At 40.1% G+C, this 16,235-nt stretch overlaps 1 protein-coding gene across 3 annotated transcripts in view; it reads right to left on the bottom strand.

The window, feature by feature from the left end:
- The window catches only part of NLK (nemo like kinase), a 66,909-nt gene that overhangs the window by 7,062 nt on the left and 43,612 nt on the right, over nt 1-16,235 (bottom strand). For all 3 annotated transcript variants that reach the window (XM_040578575.1, XM_040578579.1, XM_040578584.1), the window contains 5 exons: nt 13,525-13,631; nt 11,574-11,659; nt 10,461-10,670; nt 6,027-6,128; nt 1,023-1,109 (listed from right to left, as the gene is read on the bottom strand). In XM_040578575.1, coding sequence (XP_040434509.1) covers nt 1,023-1,109; nt 6,027-6,128; nt 10,461-10,670; nt 11,574-11,659; nt 13,525-13,631 — 592 coding nt within the window. The remainder of the gene's footprint in view (nt 1-1,022; nt 1,110-6,026; nt 6,129-10,460; nt 10,671-11,573; nt 11,660-13,524; nt 13,632-16,235) is intronic.

Below are 16,235 nucleotides of genomic sequence, written 5' to 3'. Positions count from 1 at the left end.
GACAGAAGTGCTACTGCAAAGTCCGGGTGTAATGAAATCTGGTGTTACAGGTGAATTAAAAAAACCCAACCCAACCCAACCCACAAACAGAAGTTACTTGCTCAAAGATACAGAGCAAAAGTAGTGGCACAGCCTGAAATAAAACCCAAGTTTCCCAATTCCCAGGATATTTTTTTGGATGAAATTAAAAGCACCTGTTCTAAAGAATTGTCCTGATTCTTTAAAAAAATAAAACTACATTTATTTAAATATGATTTGCAAATAACGGCATTCTAAGTGTTGAGGAAGTTGGAAAGGAAAAAAAAATAAGTCTGATTATGTGGAAGCTATGATTTAACATTTTGATCTTTTTGTTCAGTAGAGTGATCTTGAGGTTTAAAAAAAAAAATCAAAACATACTGCCTCCTGAATACATTATCAATTACAAGCTTCCTCCCTTGCTGTTCATCTGTCTGTTTTTCATCTGAAATGTTAAGTGTTTTTTCTGTAAGAATGAAATAATTAAGATCGTCAATTCAGGTATCAGATTTTCTAGTGACAATTTTCTAGAGTATGCCCAAGAGATGAAATCCAAAATCCACCGCAGCACAATTTCATCAGAAAAACACGCTCAGTGGAAAAAAAGATCCTGTTATGTGACTGCACGGCTGCAGAAGGAACTTCTTGTATGTTGCAAGACCATGAACACCCACGCGTCTCTAATTAGAACTGCATCAAAGTATCTCATGTTCTGCTACCTACACCTAGCTAGGAAAAGATAGCGTGAATCATCAACACCCTCATCTTTCTCACCCTGTCGTAGCTTTCTTCAAAAGGCCACAAGATTTTCAATGCAAACCCCCCATTCCAGGGGGAAACTGACCAATTTTAAGATGATACTTCTAAGTGGTTTACAGACCGTAGGTACTGAAATGCAATGTAGAAGAACATCAGTTAAAGCGTCCTTTACTTAAAATACTCATTTAAGCAGCAGGCGACAAAAAGTGTTGAAAGTATTAGAAATAATTTAAAATCATACTTACTGGATCAAAGACCAACATTCTGCAAAGGAGATGAACTGCTTCATGTGTAGCTTGACTGGAAAGTGTATATAGGACAGGAAGGGATGGCTGTAGGGGAAATGGGAGAAAGAAGAGTACAGATAGTTGTCCTGTCAGATCCATCAGCAAGAAAACAGTTACAGCACACGTTGTTTTCTAGTTACCAAGGACAAACTTCTTGTTAAAAAGGACACACACTACCTAACACTTTCCAACAAGACAATAATCACTATTATAAACCCCAGCAATTGTAACAAGAGATCTAATTGATTATTTTTTTTTTCATTAGTTCAGAAGTAGTCCCTGAACAAAGCTATATTTTATTTATTTATTTTTCTATATTGACACCACTTTAGGCTGTAGCTGCTCAGGGATTTGATTAACCACATCATTTCCAGCATCTCATTTTTCCAATCTCAATCACTGCCAAATGATGGATTATTTTGCTTTTCCTCACCCGGGTGATCCATATGTAACCGACAGTGACAGCCAGTGCTGTGAGGGCGGCCGCAGGCACTCGGCATGTCAGACGGCGATGGAGGCCAGCCTCTAGGGCCTGGAGGCTGGGGCAGGAGGGAGGGGGTTCAGGGAACCCCCCGTGTTTTACAGTGCGGTACTTGGCCATGAGCCGCACGCTTAAAGAACCGGTGGAACCACCCAGACGTTGGTGGCAGCAGCACATTTTTGCTCTGGGAAGCGCCACACAAGCAGCCCTACAGACAGACACCTCCCTCCCGCCAGCCTGCCCGCTCCGGGGTCCCAGCCGGGGCCGGGGTGCCGAAGGCGGCGGCACACCCCCCGCGGGGGAAGCAGGCAGGATGGACCGGGGCAGCGGGGGCACGGGGGGGCATGGGGCACCTGCCACAGAGAGCCAGGACCCCGCCGCTGCGGGTGTGAAGCCACAGCTGGGACCTGTAAGGCTGCCATTTGAGAATTAACTGCACGCACTCTCCTGCTCGAGAGCCTCCTGTGGCTCTGGAATTAAATGTTAACACTAAGGTAGTAAAAAGTGAAGACAAACCCCTCCCCACATTCCTAACGTGCGGGAAGAAGTACAGCCTGAAGTACTGCCCAAAATGGAAAAATTAATCAATGGTAAAGCTAATGTTACATGCCATTAATTTTAAAGCATTAGCTATATCCTAGACTCTCTAGAACAAGCTTCAAATATTTTTTTTTTTTTAAAGCCACAACAATGCCAGTTTCCAAAATCAAGTAAAATATTTTCCTGCTTAATTGACATTATTCCTATTCGTATTTAGCTTAAACAATTGCAGTAGAATGCACTACCCTTAGTCTTTGAAGTAAACGAAGTGTTGCAAAAGAAGTGAACAGCTACTCCTCTAAAGTGAAGGTGGGGGGGAAGAGTAATATGGGGAAAGGAATTCTGAATTTTCACACTTAGAAGAAAACAAAACCACAAACTATTGAAAAAAGAAACCAAAAAACCCAACCAAAGGAAAAAAGAAGCCCACAGGTATTAAGCTGCTGGCAAAGAGAATTCCTACCATGGAGGCTGTTACTTCCAAGTCCAATACTCCCAGATTTTTAAATTTTTTTTTTTAAAGGAAATAAACCATTGCATACACGCGCAGCCACATACCCACACCTCTGTACTCTTCCCATGCAAACACAAATCGCATTCATTAGCTAGTGAGTGCAGGTGCTGGGAGGAGCCATCAGGGCAGGAAGAATTACACAGAGTGCCTCACTCGCGTCCGTGATTAATTACTATTGAGATGTGGGAAGAATAAACTAGACGGCTGACAGAAATGACTAACACATCGCTACAACAAATCGATTGAAAGCTAGCGCGCATATTTATGGGGCAGTGCTCACTGACAAACTCTGCACGACCCCCAGGATTTCCAGCACCGCACTAACTCTACTCAGACCTGTAACTGCTCTGCGATGCTAGTATTTGGCAGCCATCTGCTGCTTCTACCTGTTTAAGAAAGCAAAGGAATATAAGTTATTTAGTTGCTGTTAATTTGTCAGTATATATAAAAATTACACCTCCACAGTGACATCATTCTGAGTTAACCCTGGACTACCAAATACTGCACCGAGAACTTCTCAGCCTTCGTTCCTAAGTGCAGTCTGTAGAATAGAAATATCTGGTATTTGGTATCTGGAATATTTGGTAACTTCATATGATTTTTCTAATTAGTAAGTACCGTCTACACAAAAAAGCACTGCCATCCAAGCACTGTCATTAAGTAGGTTTCATCCACATACTGGGGTAGACAAACACGATTATGTTCCTTACTTGGAGCAGCTGCTGCATCCACCCAATGCAGGTGAAGGATGCACTTTTTTTGCTGCACCCATGCCCCTTGCCTGCAGCTTGGCTGCCGTTCCAAGAGCACCTGGATATACACACCTTTCAGGGACAGCATTTGCTCAGCAAACTGCAACCACATCCACAGCTAGAGATCAGAAACAGTCCTGGCAAGAGGACTCACAAGGGCAGAAGAAATTGGCAAACACTGAATTTCTGTAAGATTTGATTATCATGGAAGCTACAGCCAGGTCCGTTAGCGAGTAAGGTGCAGCACGCTGGATCTCTCTCTTCCGCACCGGAGAATGCCAGGACCACGACAGGGAGGGAATGAAGTCCAGCACATTGTACCTCTAGAAGTGGGTCAGCACATGACTGCCAGTGCAGCCCAAACCGCTCCGTACCCTACACTGTGAGCCTGGGAGGAGACTCTTCTAGAGCTGCCAGTTAAGCAATTTCATCAATTCACTTAAATTTAGTTTGAAGAAAAATTTTTAAATACAAAACTGACAAAGAAGTCTACATAGTATGTAAATTCTCATTATGCCAGCACACAGTGGGGTGTTGGATTTTTTAAATCAGAAACTTCATGCATTAATCTATTTTTACATAAAGCAGCCAAATGCTTTACCCCTTAACTCCTACTATGCTCACCTACTTCAATTAAAAATAGCTTGTGTGACAAAGTAATCACCAGTTTCTAGCTTGGTTTTCTCTTCCTATTAATTAATTAAGAAACTGGTAACATTTAGCTATTTATAACCAGCAGGATCTCCATTTTAAAAGATGAAAAGCCATGAATTCACATTCAAACACGTAGTGTGCTTGGAGCTGAAAACAGATAAATACCATTAAAGAAATCAACTAGTTGCGCTGCAGCCCCCTCTGTCCCAGCTGCAAACGAGCGCGCCAGCTCCAGTGGCTGGCAGCCCCTCAGTGCTCGTCAGCAGGGAGGGGTCTTCCTCAACTGACACAGAACTGCTTGGACTTGATCTCCTATGACTCGGTGGCTACAGGACATGAAATCTGTATTGGAAACATTTCACACCATTTCACCTCAGTTGCTTTTGAGTGTTCCCATCATTCAGTGGGCCAAGAGATGCACGTTTTCAGAGGCTTGTGCAAGAACAACCTTAGCACTGCAATTAGAAAATCCGAAGACGTTCTTTTACCCATTTCAATCCTTGATAAAACGTCCTGGTTTAACAAACTGAACAAGGCTAACAAATACATTCCAGAGTTCTTGCTGGAGCACAACTACTGCACTTTGGAAATGTCAAGCGATTATCAAATTACCGGAATTTAAGACCAATGCATTCTTGCATTCTATAAAGTATCTGGATGTATTTGGATACTGTTACATACTTTTATATATAAAGTACAGTGGATGTATTTCTCCCAGCTTCAATCGCTATAAAACCCTTGGAGTTTTTTTAAACATCTCAAACCTCGGAAGTGCAGGACTACATGCTTAAAAGTTAAAACTCTTCTAGCACATGACAGCAAAAAAAAGTAGACTTGACTTGTTTTAAAAGTGGCAGAGAAAGTCTTAAGGAAATCCTCCCATTATTAATGTTAAAAGAAAAAAACCTGTCATAAAATGGAATAGAGACAACTTGATGTAGTAAATCAAAAGTGCCAAGGAGGCAGAACTCCCACATGTTAATAATAGAGCAGAATACATATTCAATGCTCATTTCTATGGTAACTACTACTGTGGTGAGTAGCCATTTGAGAAATTCCTTCAACATGCAGAAAATAAAGACGCAAACTTAACTACTGGAAAGATCTGATGTATTAACATGTACAGGTTATTAATTTTGTTAATTTTTACTGTCTAACAAGCATAAAACTGACTATATTGGATAGGCACACTGCTTTATTACTGCACTATGGACTCCTGCATAAGCATTTCTTTGTATCTATTAAAAGTGTATTTCATTTGCCCTTTTTTTTGCCCAGTCAGAATGATGACGTCATCCTGCCTTTTCTTCTCTGGTTTGTTTGTTGGCGGGTTTTTTTAATTAACTTTTACTTTGGTTACGTTGAGTGTTGTAAGTCAGTTTTCAATATCTTGTTAGGCCTTTCACAACCAGCTCAGCTCACTGCACAGGTGCGTGAGGGGACCCTTTGGTGACGAGCTGCTGGACGGTTCCATTTGTGGATCCGGGTAACGGGTGATTTCCACTTGTAACACTCTCGATCCTGTCTGTATAGGACTCCCTCCAGGGCTTTCTGCACTATACTATCAATTTTAATTTATATCTCTTGCCAATATTATCACTTGTATTTAACATCTTCATTCAAAACAGCTATCAAAATGCTGTTGCTTCAAAAAAGGAGAAGTTCACCTGTATCATCCAGGCAAACAATACGCACAAGACAGAGGCCAGAAATGTACTTTACTAGTGAAAACCCACCTTGTCTCAAGAGCAGCTTGACTAACTCCACCACTGAGCCATGCCACTGCAACACCACCGCCACTCCTGCTAAATTCAACCCCGTTTACAGGCAGAGACAGCTCGAGATTAAATACCCAAACCAAGTATTTATGAACAAACACACCATGAGGAGTTAATCGAGACGTGAAACACCGCGATGATGCAGCAGTGGTATCCTGCACAGAGGAGATCCTAACTTGTGGGGGCTGACTGAAGGACTGTCTGGACCGCGTGCAAGAAAAGGCCAGCAGCCTCCAGCTGTACCTGTTTATGAGGACCCCTGAGTATATGTGCCTTGGCGCCTTCACAAGCCGTCCTCATTGCTTCCAGCGATGGTGTTCCCAACAGGTCTGTGATCAAATCCAGCTGTAGGTACAGAACATAGACATTTGGGGTCTCAGACATATATTAATGTATTTCACTGTGATAGCAGATTCTTAAGCTAATGTAAATTACATTTAAGGTATGAGTCAGTTCAATACCACTATTTTATGGTTAGTAAATTACAAATATTAATGCATATGTTTAGTAGACAGCAAATACAAACACTTGTAATTTCACCAAAAATGCCCTAGCAAAAGCTGGGAGCTTTTTTGGCTTACAGGTTTAGCAAAATATTTTATTGCAATTTAAAAGTCAATTTTGCATCATGAAGAAAATTTTTAAGTACTGTTAATGGTGTGTTACTCATTCTAAAACCTAAATATTCTCAACTGAATGTCAGCAGTGCATAACAATATACCACACAAAATTACCCACAAAAAAACAGGTCAACTACTTTGCACAAAATATTTTGCCATCAACAGTAATAAAACTATAGAAAAAGGGAAAAAACCCAAACGCCTCAGAACTACAGTACAAACATAACATATAAAAAACTCCAATATGTGAGAAAAATAATTAAAAATAAAAATATGTCCAGAAGGAGAGAAAGGAAAAGGAGTGGTGCTGGTTATAAGGAAAACAAAAGCTACCTAAAAAAGAGCAAAGATGATGCCACATTTAAAACTGGTCTCAACTTTAATGAGATTTCATTCACCTTTTTCATTTTGGAAAGTGACTGACAAGCTTTCAACTTATTTCTACAAAAGTGTGTACATATACTCCTTCAGTGAATAAAACCAACCCAAAAAAAACCCAAACCCTGTATAAGTCAAGCAAAATAAATAAATTTTAAAACAGTCTTGTCAGTAGTGAGGCCAGCACCCTGGTTCCAAATGTTCCCTCGGGAGCGCCATCCACCCACGCTAGCGAGCGACTGCAGAGCTCTCCTCTGAGAGGAAACCCGTTATCATCATTACACAGGCCTTGTACGCCTGACCATCACCCACTGGCTGTTGGTGTATCACTGTGAAATGCGAGTGCTGTTTGTGGGCCAAACTGCCTCACTCCTTCGCTGGTGCTGCTTCACCTCTCCCCCACTCCCCGGCAGTAGCACGAGGCTGCCCGGTGCCTCCAGGTACACGCAACGGCCTGGCCAGGCACCGGGCACGTGTCCTCCCACAGCCTTGGCACACGTGGCCAGGGCTAGTGTAACTTCAGAGGAGTCACAGCAAAGCACCTACGTTTGTAAGGAGATGGAAAACTAGGCAGGAAAAAAAAATAATCCTAAACCTCGGGATTTTTGTATGTGGAAAATATCTAATTGAGAAATAGACACATGGTGCTGATATAATAAAAGATTGATGTATTTACAAAATAGAAAAAGTGATCTAATAAATTATACCAGTGTATCAGGGCACGTAGACTGCATAAACACTTACGTTTTTCAGCCAACTACTCCTGAAGCACACAGCAATGGTATGCTAATATACGTTTATATCTACATATACATAGATATGGATATAAATGCACACACTTTATTCTAATGGATACAAGAAAAAACACTGAAAACATTTTTTGTAATGATGCCCTGAAAGTTCACGATTAACATTTCTCAAGATACAAACGCTCTTTTCTTAGCCTGTATGTTTCCAATACATTCACAGGAGCATTTCCTTGAGAGGTCCGATTTCATTTACCTCGATGCATCTCTGGGCATCTAGAGACTGCCTCGCTCTGCCGACCCCCTCCTGCTGCTGCGCACACATTGCTCCAGCAAACCTTGCTCAAGTCAGAAACACAAAAACGGTACCCAGCACCAAGCAGCCCTTGGTGCACCGACGTGTGAAGCAGGCAAGGCTCCCTCCCTGCGCACACGCGTGCCGGTGTGTCAAAGCCTGGTGCACCACGGGCCAGAAACGCACCTTCACGTGCCACAGCTCGGTGTGCTGCAGCTGCTGGGACACGGCTGCGCTAGGCTGGCGCTGTCTGCCCACGTCTCCTGTCTTCCTGACACTCCGATCCCTCCCAATGGGCTCTGCTTACTGCCTCAGGCACGTGACCAGTTATCTTGAAGGAGGATTAAATAATAATCAGCAAAATCAGACTAGAGGAACTGGCTAACCTCGGAAGGTGGTTAAAACTCAGCACTCTATAACCTGCCTTTTACAAAACTGTGTGCAGACTGGTCTAAGCAGAGAAAGGCATTTGCTCCCACAGATGGTCGGAAAGTCAGAGATCACCCTTCCTGCACCACTAAGAGATAAAATCAGACACAATCAATGTTTCTGGACATACAGCAAAAACCAACTTGGTATCTGCACCTGTAAAAATGCATCTTTAAAGAAAAATAGAAATACTGTATCACACAAAAATGCTAACTATTCTAAATAGTATCAGTAAAAGGCAAAAATAGGAGCTGTTAGGAAATACTGTATTTGAAAGTGTTTCTGATTATCTAGGTCTCAGCATAGATTATCTCATTTCTTACTTTTATAAGAAATCCCATAAAAGCCTTACCAAAAGTTAGCTATTGTAACTTGAGTAAGCAACTCAGGTATATTCAACACTTTCAACATGATACTATCCGAAGTTTAGAATACCAAAGTCACCAGTTCCAGTCTGGTTTGTAACGTAAAGCTTTGTACACTTTCTTCATCACAGATTTGAGTTAAAAATTCCAGTACAGTCCATTGTAAAATGGTCTCTTCCCTCCCTGTTTTTTCTACCAGGAAAACTTGAGCCTGACAACGGCTATCTTGACATCAGTTTTTGCTGTCCTGGTTAATGCCCCTGGGTGCAGAGGATCAGCATTTTTAGAGTACAATCCACACTAAGGGGCACGGCACAGGCTTGAGGAAAGCCCGTAACACTGACCAGCCCTCAGCACTTCTATAGGCTCTATCCACCCTCGAACAGTACTGAGTTTCTGAGAACATAATTGAAATATATGTGGTGATTACTTCTTAAACCATATTGCTATGCAGGGATTATAAAAGATCTAGGAACTCCTATGTAACTTTATAAAACTTTTCAATCAAATAAAGTGAACACCACTCAAACCCCCCACCCCATTATGCTACTTAGAGTTATCTGATGAATGTCTTTGCACTTTAAATTTCAGGAAGGATAGCCAAGGCTATTGAAATGACACATATGTTTAGCTTCAGTGCAGCAAGAGATCAAAGTTTGGAAAACCAGGAGATCTTAAATTAGTTTTGAGACTTCAAGAGAATAGTTGTCAATTTAACTAGCAGTTCTGGTTACATTACTGCTTTTCTCCTCTGCAGTCTCTTCACAAGGGTAAGAGAGGTGTATTTTGGGAGGAGGCCTACTTTTTGTGATGTTCACATCATCAGTGCTGTCTAGAATGACTAGCAAGTCCCTCCTTAGGAACACTACTGCGGTGACATGATAGGTGCCAGCAGACAGGACACAGCATTGAAAAAATACATACACAACACAACATTTTAAATATATGAATACTGAAAACAGCATCCTAATGGGAATGTTTCTCAAACCCATGGTAATGCTACATGCATAAAGTAACAAGAAAAATGGAGTCTGGGATGTCACCTTTACCAAAAGTTTGAAATGTGGTTTTACTTCTTGACAATCAGTGTATGTAACCTCATAATTTCAACACTATGTAGTTTCCAATCTATAGATAATACTAGCAACATTGATGATAAGCATTTTTATGTCAGCACATCTTGTTCCTTCTCTTAGATAGAAGTATAAACGTATCCATCTCTAGTGTCTTGCTGCAGACATTATTTTCTATCTACTGTAAAAACAGCACTTCAAGGTTATTAGAGATAAATGCATATTATATTAGCTTGCTTACTGTTGGAATGGTGATGAAGTATTCTGCTGCACGTCATGTTTTCATACCTAGCCACAGCTATATAGCATAAAAAAATATTCAATACCTTCTTACAGACTTGACCGTTACTAAAATGAAACAGTCTGAGCAATACCACTGCTTGGCAGTTTAAATAGCTCAAGTGGCAATACTGTATCTCCAGTTATGTGTTGATAGAAAACTTACTACTTTCTTGTATTAGTTGTTAAGAAAAGCTTGATCCCAGCTATATCACCTTTACCTTATCTCAGTGAAATGCTACAGCAGGATTTGGTACTGCAGCAGATTACAGGGGATTACAAAAAAATACACATTTCAAAAGCTAATGTTAATAACCACTACTTTTAATACTGTCTGGAAGCAATCATTTCCGTGTTTCAAAGTAGCTTGGTTTCTTGCCTCTGTGTAAACCAAGCAAAACAAAAGCAAGTCTGAGGTTCAAAATGCATCAGCATAACTGATTCCATGAAATTATGCAGTAGAAAAATTTTTAAAGGGAAATTTAATTATACCTGCTGTATGGGACTCTGTGCCTGAAACAATATTCTTCGCCCAAGTAATTCTGCAAAGATACAGCCTACAGACCAGATGTCAATAGCATTGCTGTAGTGACGGCTGCCCATCAGGATTTCTGGAGCTCGATAATACTGAGTGACAACTTCCTGAGTCATGTGACGAGATTCATCTAATTCTTCCACCCTGGCCAATCCAAAATCACAAATCTAAATTGAGAAGGTAAATAAAAAAATTAAAATAACCAAAACACTTAATGCATTTCAAATAGGTAACCTTCTGGTAACGAAGCAGAAAATTCCAAATCAGCATTTAAATAAATCAGATAATCTGCTGTAACTGCAAAAGCAAAGGGAAAGGGGAATAGGAAGAAATTATGCTACTTTATTCCACATCCATTTAAACTTTCTACAATTTTATTTGAAATCACAGTACATTTTTAGTTGGCATTACAATATTTATAACCTAAAAGATTAAAACCTTTGCACTAAAAAAATATAAATAATATATATTGCCAACCTCTGGGTATAGAATATTATATCCCAAATAAAGTTTCACCTGTTCATTATATGCCTCAAAATGTTACAAAAAAAATCTGCCTTTTACTCTATTTGGCTTTGAAAATTTTGAAGTGTCTTGAACCAGAAGGGTTAAGAAAACAGACTAAAACTTGCACAATTAGAATGCTTAGCAAATCAGTGTAAACGAAACTCACAGTTATTTTTTTTTGTATTGGGCATAGCTATACAACGTGCCTGAGCCCTCCAACATTTCATATGCCTGAGAAGTCAATGGAGGAGCCTTGGCCATCCTGTATCGCCCTTACTGTGACTGGCACGCTGAGCACCGCCGCAGTACCTGAGGAAACTGCCCCACACAAGTCAACGACAGAATCACGCCTACCTGGCTTTCATGGATTTGGGGAGAGGTAGGGTGAAAAGGGGAAAGGAAGATGTTTCATTTAAAATTTTTAAAGAACGTGTGGGATTTTTTTCTTTTTAAATGACTTTCAGGAAAGGTGTTCATATTAGATGTTTTTTGTTTAAAAATAACAACTGATTTATAATGAACAGCATACATATATGTACATTTTCAATAAATTTAAGTAGCACCTTAAGAACACAGTTGCTGTTCACAAGTAGGTTCCCTGGTTTAATGTCTCGATGTAAAATGCCAGCAGAATGTAGATATTTCAGACCTGAAATATTAAATGAAATTAAAATAAATACCTTTTTCTGTTTTAAAAGAAGTTTAAGGCTGAGAACATTTTCCTGGAAGGTCTTGCAACTCTCGATCAGCAAAGACTTTGCCATTGGCTCATTTTTTATACAATTCTAACTTCCCGTCTCTAGTATACACTCAGTCACTCAACAAAAGGATAAAACTTTTGTAGTACATAAACTAGACAGAGCAAGTAATTTAAGTAGTCTTTTTTTTCCTGTGTGTGTGTGGGTTTTTGTTTTTGTTTTTAAAATAAAAAAACAAAACCAAAACATCATTTCCCTGGTTATGACATGGATACTCTGCTCATCACAACACTGGAATATTGACATACACCTCTTACTGCTTTGTTTCCCAGTCTGCAGCACTAAAATTCAACTTAACAATTTCCTAGATAACAGCTGCACTTCAGAAATAAACTCAGATTAAACCCAAGCTAACCTGCGTCTTTGTTTTTTTAAATACATTTTTTCAAACTAACACCTCATGTGCCAGCAGCAGATGATGTAAAACAAGGCTAAGAGAATCCAGGCCCAAATTAGTTTGGCCTAGGCCCTTTTCTTAACTTTATTACTGCAAAAATTCAACGCTAGAGCTAATGAACTTAGGACACCTGATCACAGTCATTGGGGATGTTTCTAACACTGGGGTGGTTAGAAAAGAGATAACCTATGCTTCCTGCGGGCTTTTGCTCTCCCTGAAGCTACAAATCTGGTCTTTTTAAGAAAATGAAAGTAATGCAGAAAGCACCTCCGTAAAAAGTACAGTGGAAGAAAGTATGCCAACATGAAGTTGTTTATGCACATGAACTACAGCAGTAGACAAAGCATGGAAAATGGAAAGATGGCTGTAATTCAAGTGGGGTCAGATAGAGCAAGAATCAATAATAGCATTAAACTGGGGAACACTAAGCTCTCAGGTCAAAAGCCGGGCAAATGGAATGAGAATTCAAGTAGCTTTTGAACAAACTTTAACTGACAGTTGTTGCCATTTTGATAGAAATTAGTGTTTGGAGTGTTCCCCCAGTCAAACTAGGTAATCACAGAGGCACAAATGCCTTTTGTCCTTTTGGAGTATAAATCTTTTGTGTAGCACTACAGGTACCTGGAATAGCCCGTACTAATTCTGGATATGATTTACACTTCTTTGCTCTGCTTTCTAAAAATATGATCGACTATTTATTTTCTACCAGATAAAATTGACTTTGCTTTCAGCTTATTCCAGTGATAATACTCAAATAAAGCCAATGGAAAAGCAACTGGACTACCACTGATCAGATGTTCAAAGGACAAGCACAATAATCTCATTTCTTGGATAAAAGCTTCCAAATGGGACTGAAAATAAATAAATAAATCAAGTTTAAAATTAGTATTATGGTACATTGTTTTAGCTAAAAATCAAACTTCAGTGGACTGTTCCATAACAATTTGAACTGGACTGTTCTCCAGAATACCTTAAGTGGGTATAGTCACATACATGTTTATCATTTTGGCTCAGTCAAGGTGTCCTTTCTGGACCTCGATTCAAAAAGCATTGGAGTTCTGTTAAAACACACCCACCCACCTTAAGACTCCCACAGGCCACTGAAAAAGCCTTTGCAGCTGAAGGTAAGTCTTGCCGTCTTTACCCATTACTACCATGGAAGGATTCTTACAATCAGAATAATTAATGCTCGTTATTCATTCATAACATGAAACAAAAAGAACAAGTTTCCACAGGAAACCTATGCAAGATGAGGATGTGTTGAGAATAAACCTTAAGAAACAAACAAAACAAAAAAACCCAAACCAAACCCAACTACTACTACATAACTTTCATTACATTTAAAAGAAGAAAAATTACCTCTTAAAATCTGGTAAAGAAAAACTTTGACATGATCCGAGCTGAGTGGCTGAGGAGAGACGATAATCTTATGGAGGTCACTCTGCATCAATTCAGTGACAACATATCTTCAATTTATTAGTTAAGGCAAAAGCAGAAAGTCCAGCACACAATTTCTTGAAACATTTACTCTAACTCCTAGGAATCTGAGCTCTTACAGGTCAGAGCTATTGAGCAAAAAAGAATAAAGCTTCTTCAGAGGTCAAGTCTCCAGACTCTTACAAGAATGAAAATAAAAAATGGGTTGTGAAAGAAAATAGATTACTCAATAAAGTAGCATATCAATTAAGGTAGTTGTTACAAAATTCCAAAGTCAAATTACGACTCAGAAAACAAAATAAAATTTTAATACAATTAATGGCACCTTGAAACTTTACATTTTTCCTTAAAATCAGTGAGCCACAAGTTACAAACAACTGAAGTAGCATCTTCATAGTAGACATACATCAACATGGTTTAACCAGCAAACTGGCAAGTGCAAGCCCAAGCCCATGGAAGTCTGTCAGCAAAAGGACCTCGCAGGCTGTTACACGGTCAGTTATGCAGACTTTGAAAAATATATCCGCTTCCCTAAATCTAGCCAATACACATTATTTTACCTTCTCACATACAAATACATACAAATCACAGTCATAAAACCTCTTCTGAATTATTACTGGAGAGGGCAAAGAAAAAAAAAAACAAACCAACAAAGCCCAAACTTCTATCTGGAGGGAAAAAAACTAAACCAAAACCAAACAGAAACCACTATTTCACATACTCACAGGCATGAACAGCAATAGTCATACTCACTGGTAATTTACGCAAATACTTGCAGATACTAAGAGATCTATATGCTGTGGCTTATACCGAGGTAAGGTGCGGATTAAGAAGGGTATTGTGTTTATTCAGGAAGCACTAAAAATACAATGTTTTAAAAATGGAGAAATATGGAAGACACAAGCAGCATATCTTAACCCACAAAACCAGCATCATCGTGTCAATTTCCTGAGTATATTGCAGTTACAAAACACATGCAGAAATCATTACGGCAGCCACTTGGGATACTACAGAGCACGCTGCCCTGAGTTGTATGGGGCCGTCAGCGACAGAGAGCTTCCATGAGGGTCAGCGATGAGGAGCCCCTCGAGCTGGAGAGAAGCTGCTGCTGTGGCACTCTGCTTCACTGACACACACCACTGGAAAATTCAGATTCGGTTTTGGAGCTGTGGTTCAGAACAGTTTAAAGCAAAACCACAGCACCTCAACTTCCAAGAAGGACTGAAATTGCAACACTGTGCATTGTCAACTTGTGTACCAAATAAGCCTGATAATTAAGAAGCATTATTGCTTTAAAAGCTACCTTTAGCAGTCATATTTGAAACAAAAATCTCTCTGATACTGTTGTATCTGTGGCTGAAGGTCAAACATAGTAGCCATATGTTAACTGAACTTCTACTTTACGGCAAGGTATCACATGTCTCACTGAGACCCCTGCGCAAGGCATGAAGTATTACAAGCTACACCAAGCCCTGCAACGTTCAAAGCAGTCAAAAACGTGGCAGAGAGGTGGTGCCCACGGCCAAGGTCATGCAAAAGATCAAGGAGAGAGAGACAGAAACAAAACTGCACCTCCCGGGCCCCAATCTAGCATCTCCCTTGGTGTGCCAGGCTCATTCACAGTTCAAGGTAAAGCAGCAGTAGCTCCCAGCCTTCCAGAAACACACAGGGATCAGTGGTACGCGTCGCCGCGGGCCTGGGCCAGATCCTGCACCCGGGAGGACCCGGGGCTGCCGGGCTGGGGGAAGGTACGCGCTTCAGCTCGGCCAGCCTGAGCTCCGGTGGCTTCATGAACTCATTGACCTCATGGTGGTATTTTTAAAAGTGTGCCATCCTAACCTTTCCTCTGAAAGCCAAGCTAACTAGGTCAGCCTCCGGGGCTTTGTTTTGTTGTTAAATCTCACCATTATCCCGTAGGAGCCTATCAGTCGGTTCAGCGCTCTTTATAACCAGCTCTGCTACATATCAAGTCCGAAATATAATAGCAAACCCTGACTTCAGTTAAGATATTTATCTCCTAGTAACACAGCAAGCAAGTCAGCTTCAGCAGAAACTTCTACTTGCTCTTACCATTATCCCCCATTAATTGGCACAGGTCAAGATGCACTTAAAACAATCTAGAGAAAACTTACATTTTCTTTCACCTCTACCTCATCAACGTTCTACTTCCATCTGTTGCTCTGCACACCCTAGCTGGTCAAATCCCTATCAGCCAAACTGTTCAACTGCCAGCAACACTCCACAAAAACTAATTTTATAAATTAAATATTGCCAACTTTTGGACTGAAAATACCCCAAATTAAAATTGCGTTCATAAAGAATTAATAAAGAAAAAAACTTAACCCTGCAGCACCACAATTTCTAGTCCTCCAATTTTTCTTTTCCTTTTGCAAAGGCCATCTTAAATATTTATACCAGCTTTTTAAAATTTGGGGTTTACTTCACAGCTGCAAAAAATTTTTGCATTTTATTTTTAACGTAAAATATTAAAAAAACCCAAAAGCATTACTCTGCACTTTATTATGATAAGATTTTTGTTTTGCTACACCACAAATCCTCCTAAATCTCAATCCTGAGCATAATGTCTCCCAGATGTCTCAACTAGTTGCCATGCCAACTAAAGCAGCTTAAAT

The sequence above is a fragment of the Falco naumanni genome, chromosome 1, assembly GCF_017639655.2.
Source record: "Falco naumanni isolate bFalNau1 chromosome 1, bFalNau1.pat, whole genome shotgun sequence".
NCBI lineage: Eukaryota > Metazoa > Chordata > Aves > Falconiformes > Falconidae > Falco > Falco naumanni.
The sequence above is the reverse complement of the archived record's forward strand: the minus strand, read 5'-3'. Positions and strand labels throughout refer to the sequence as shown.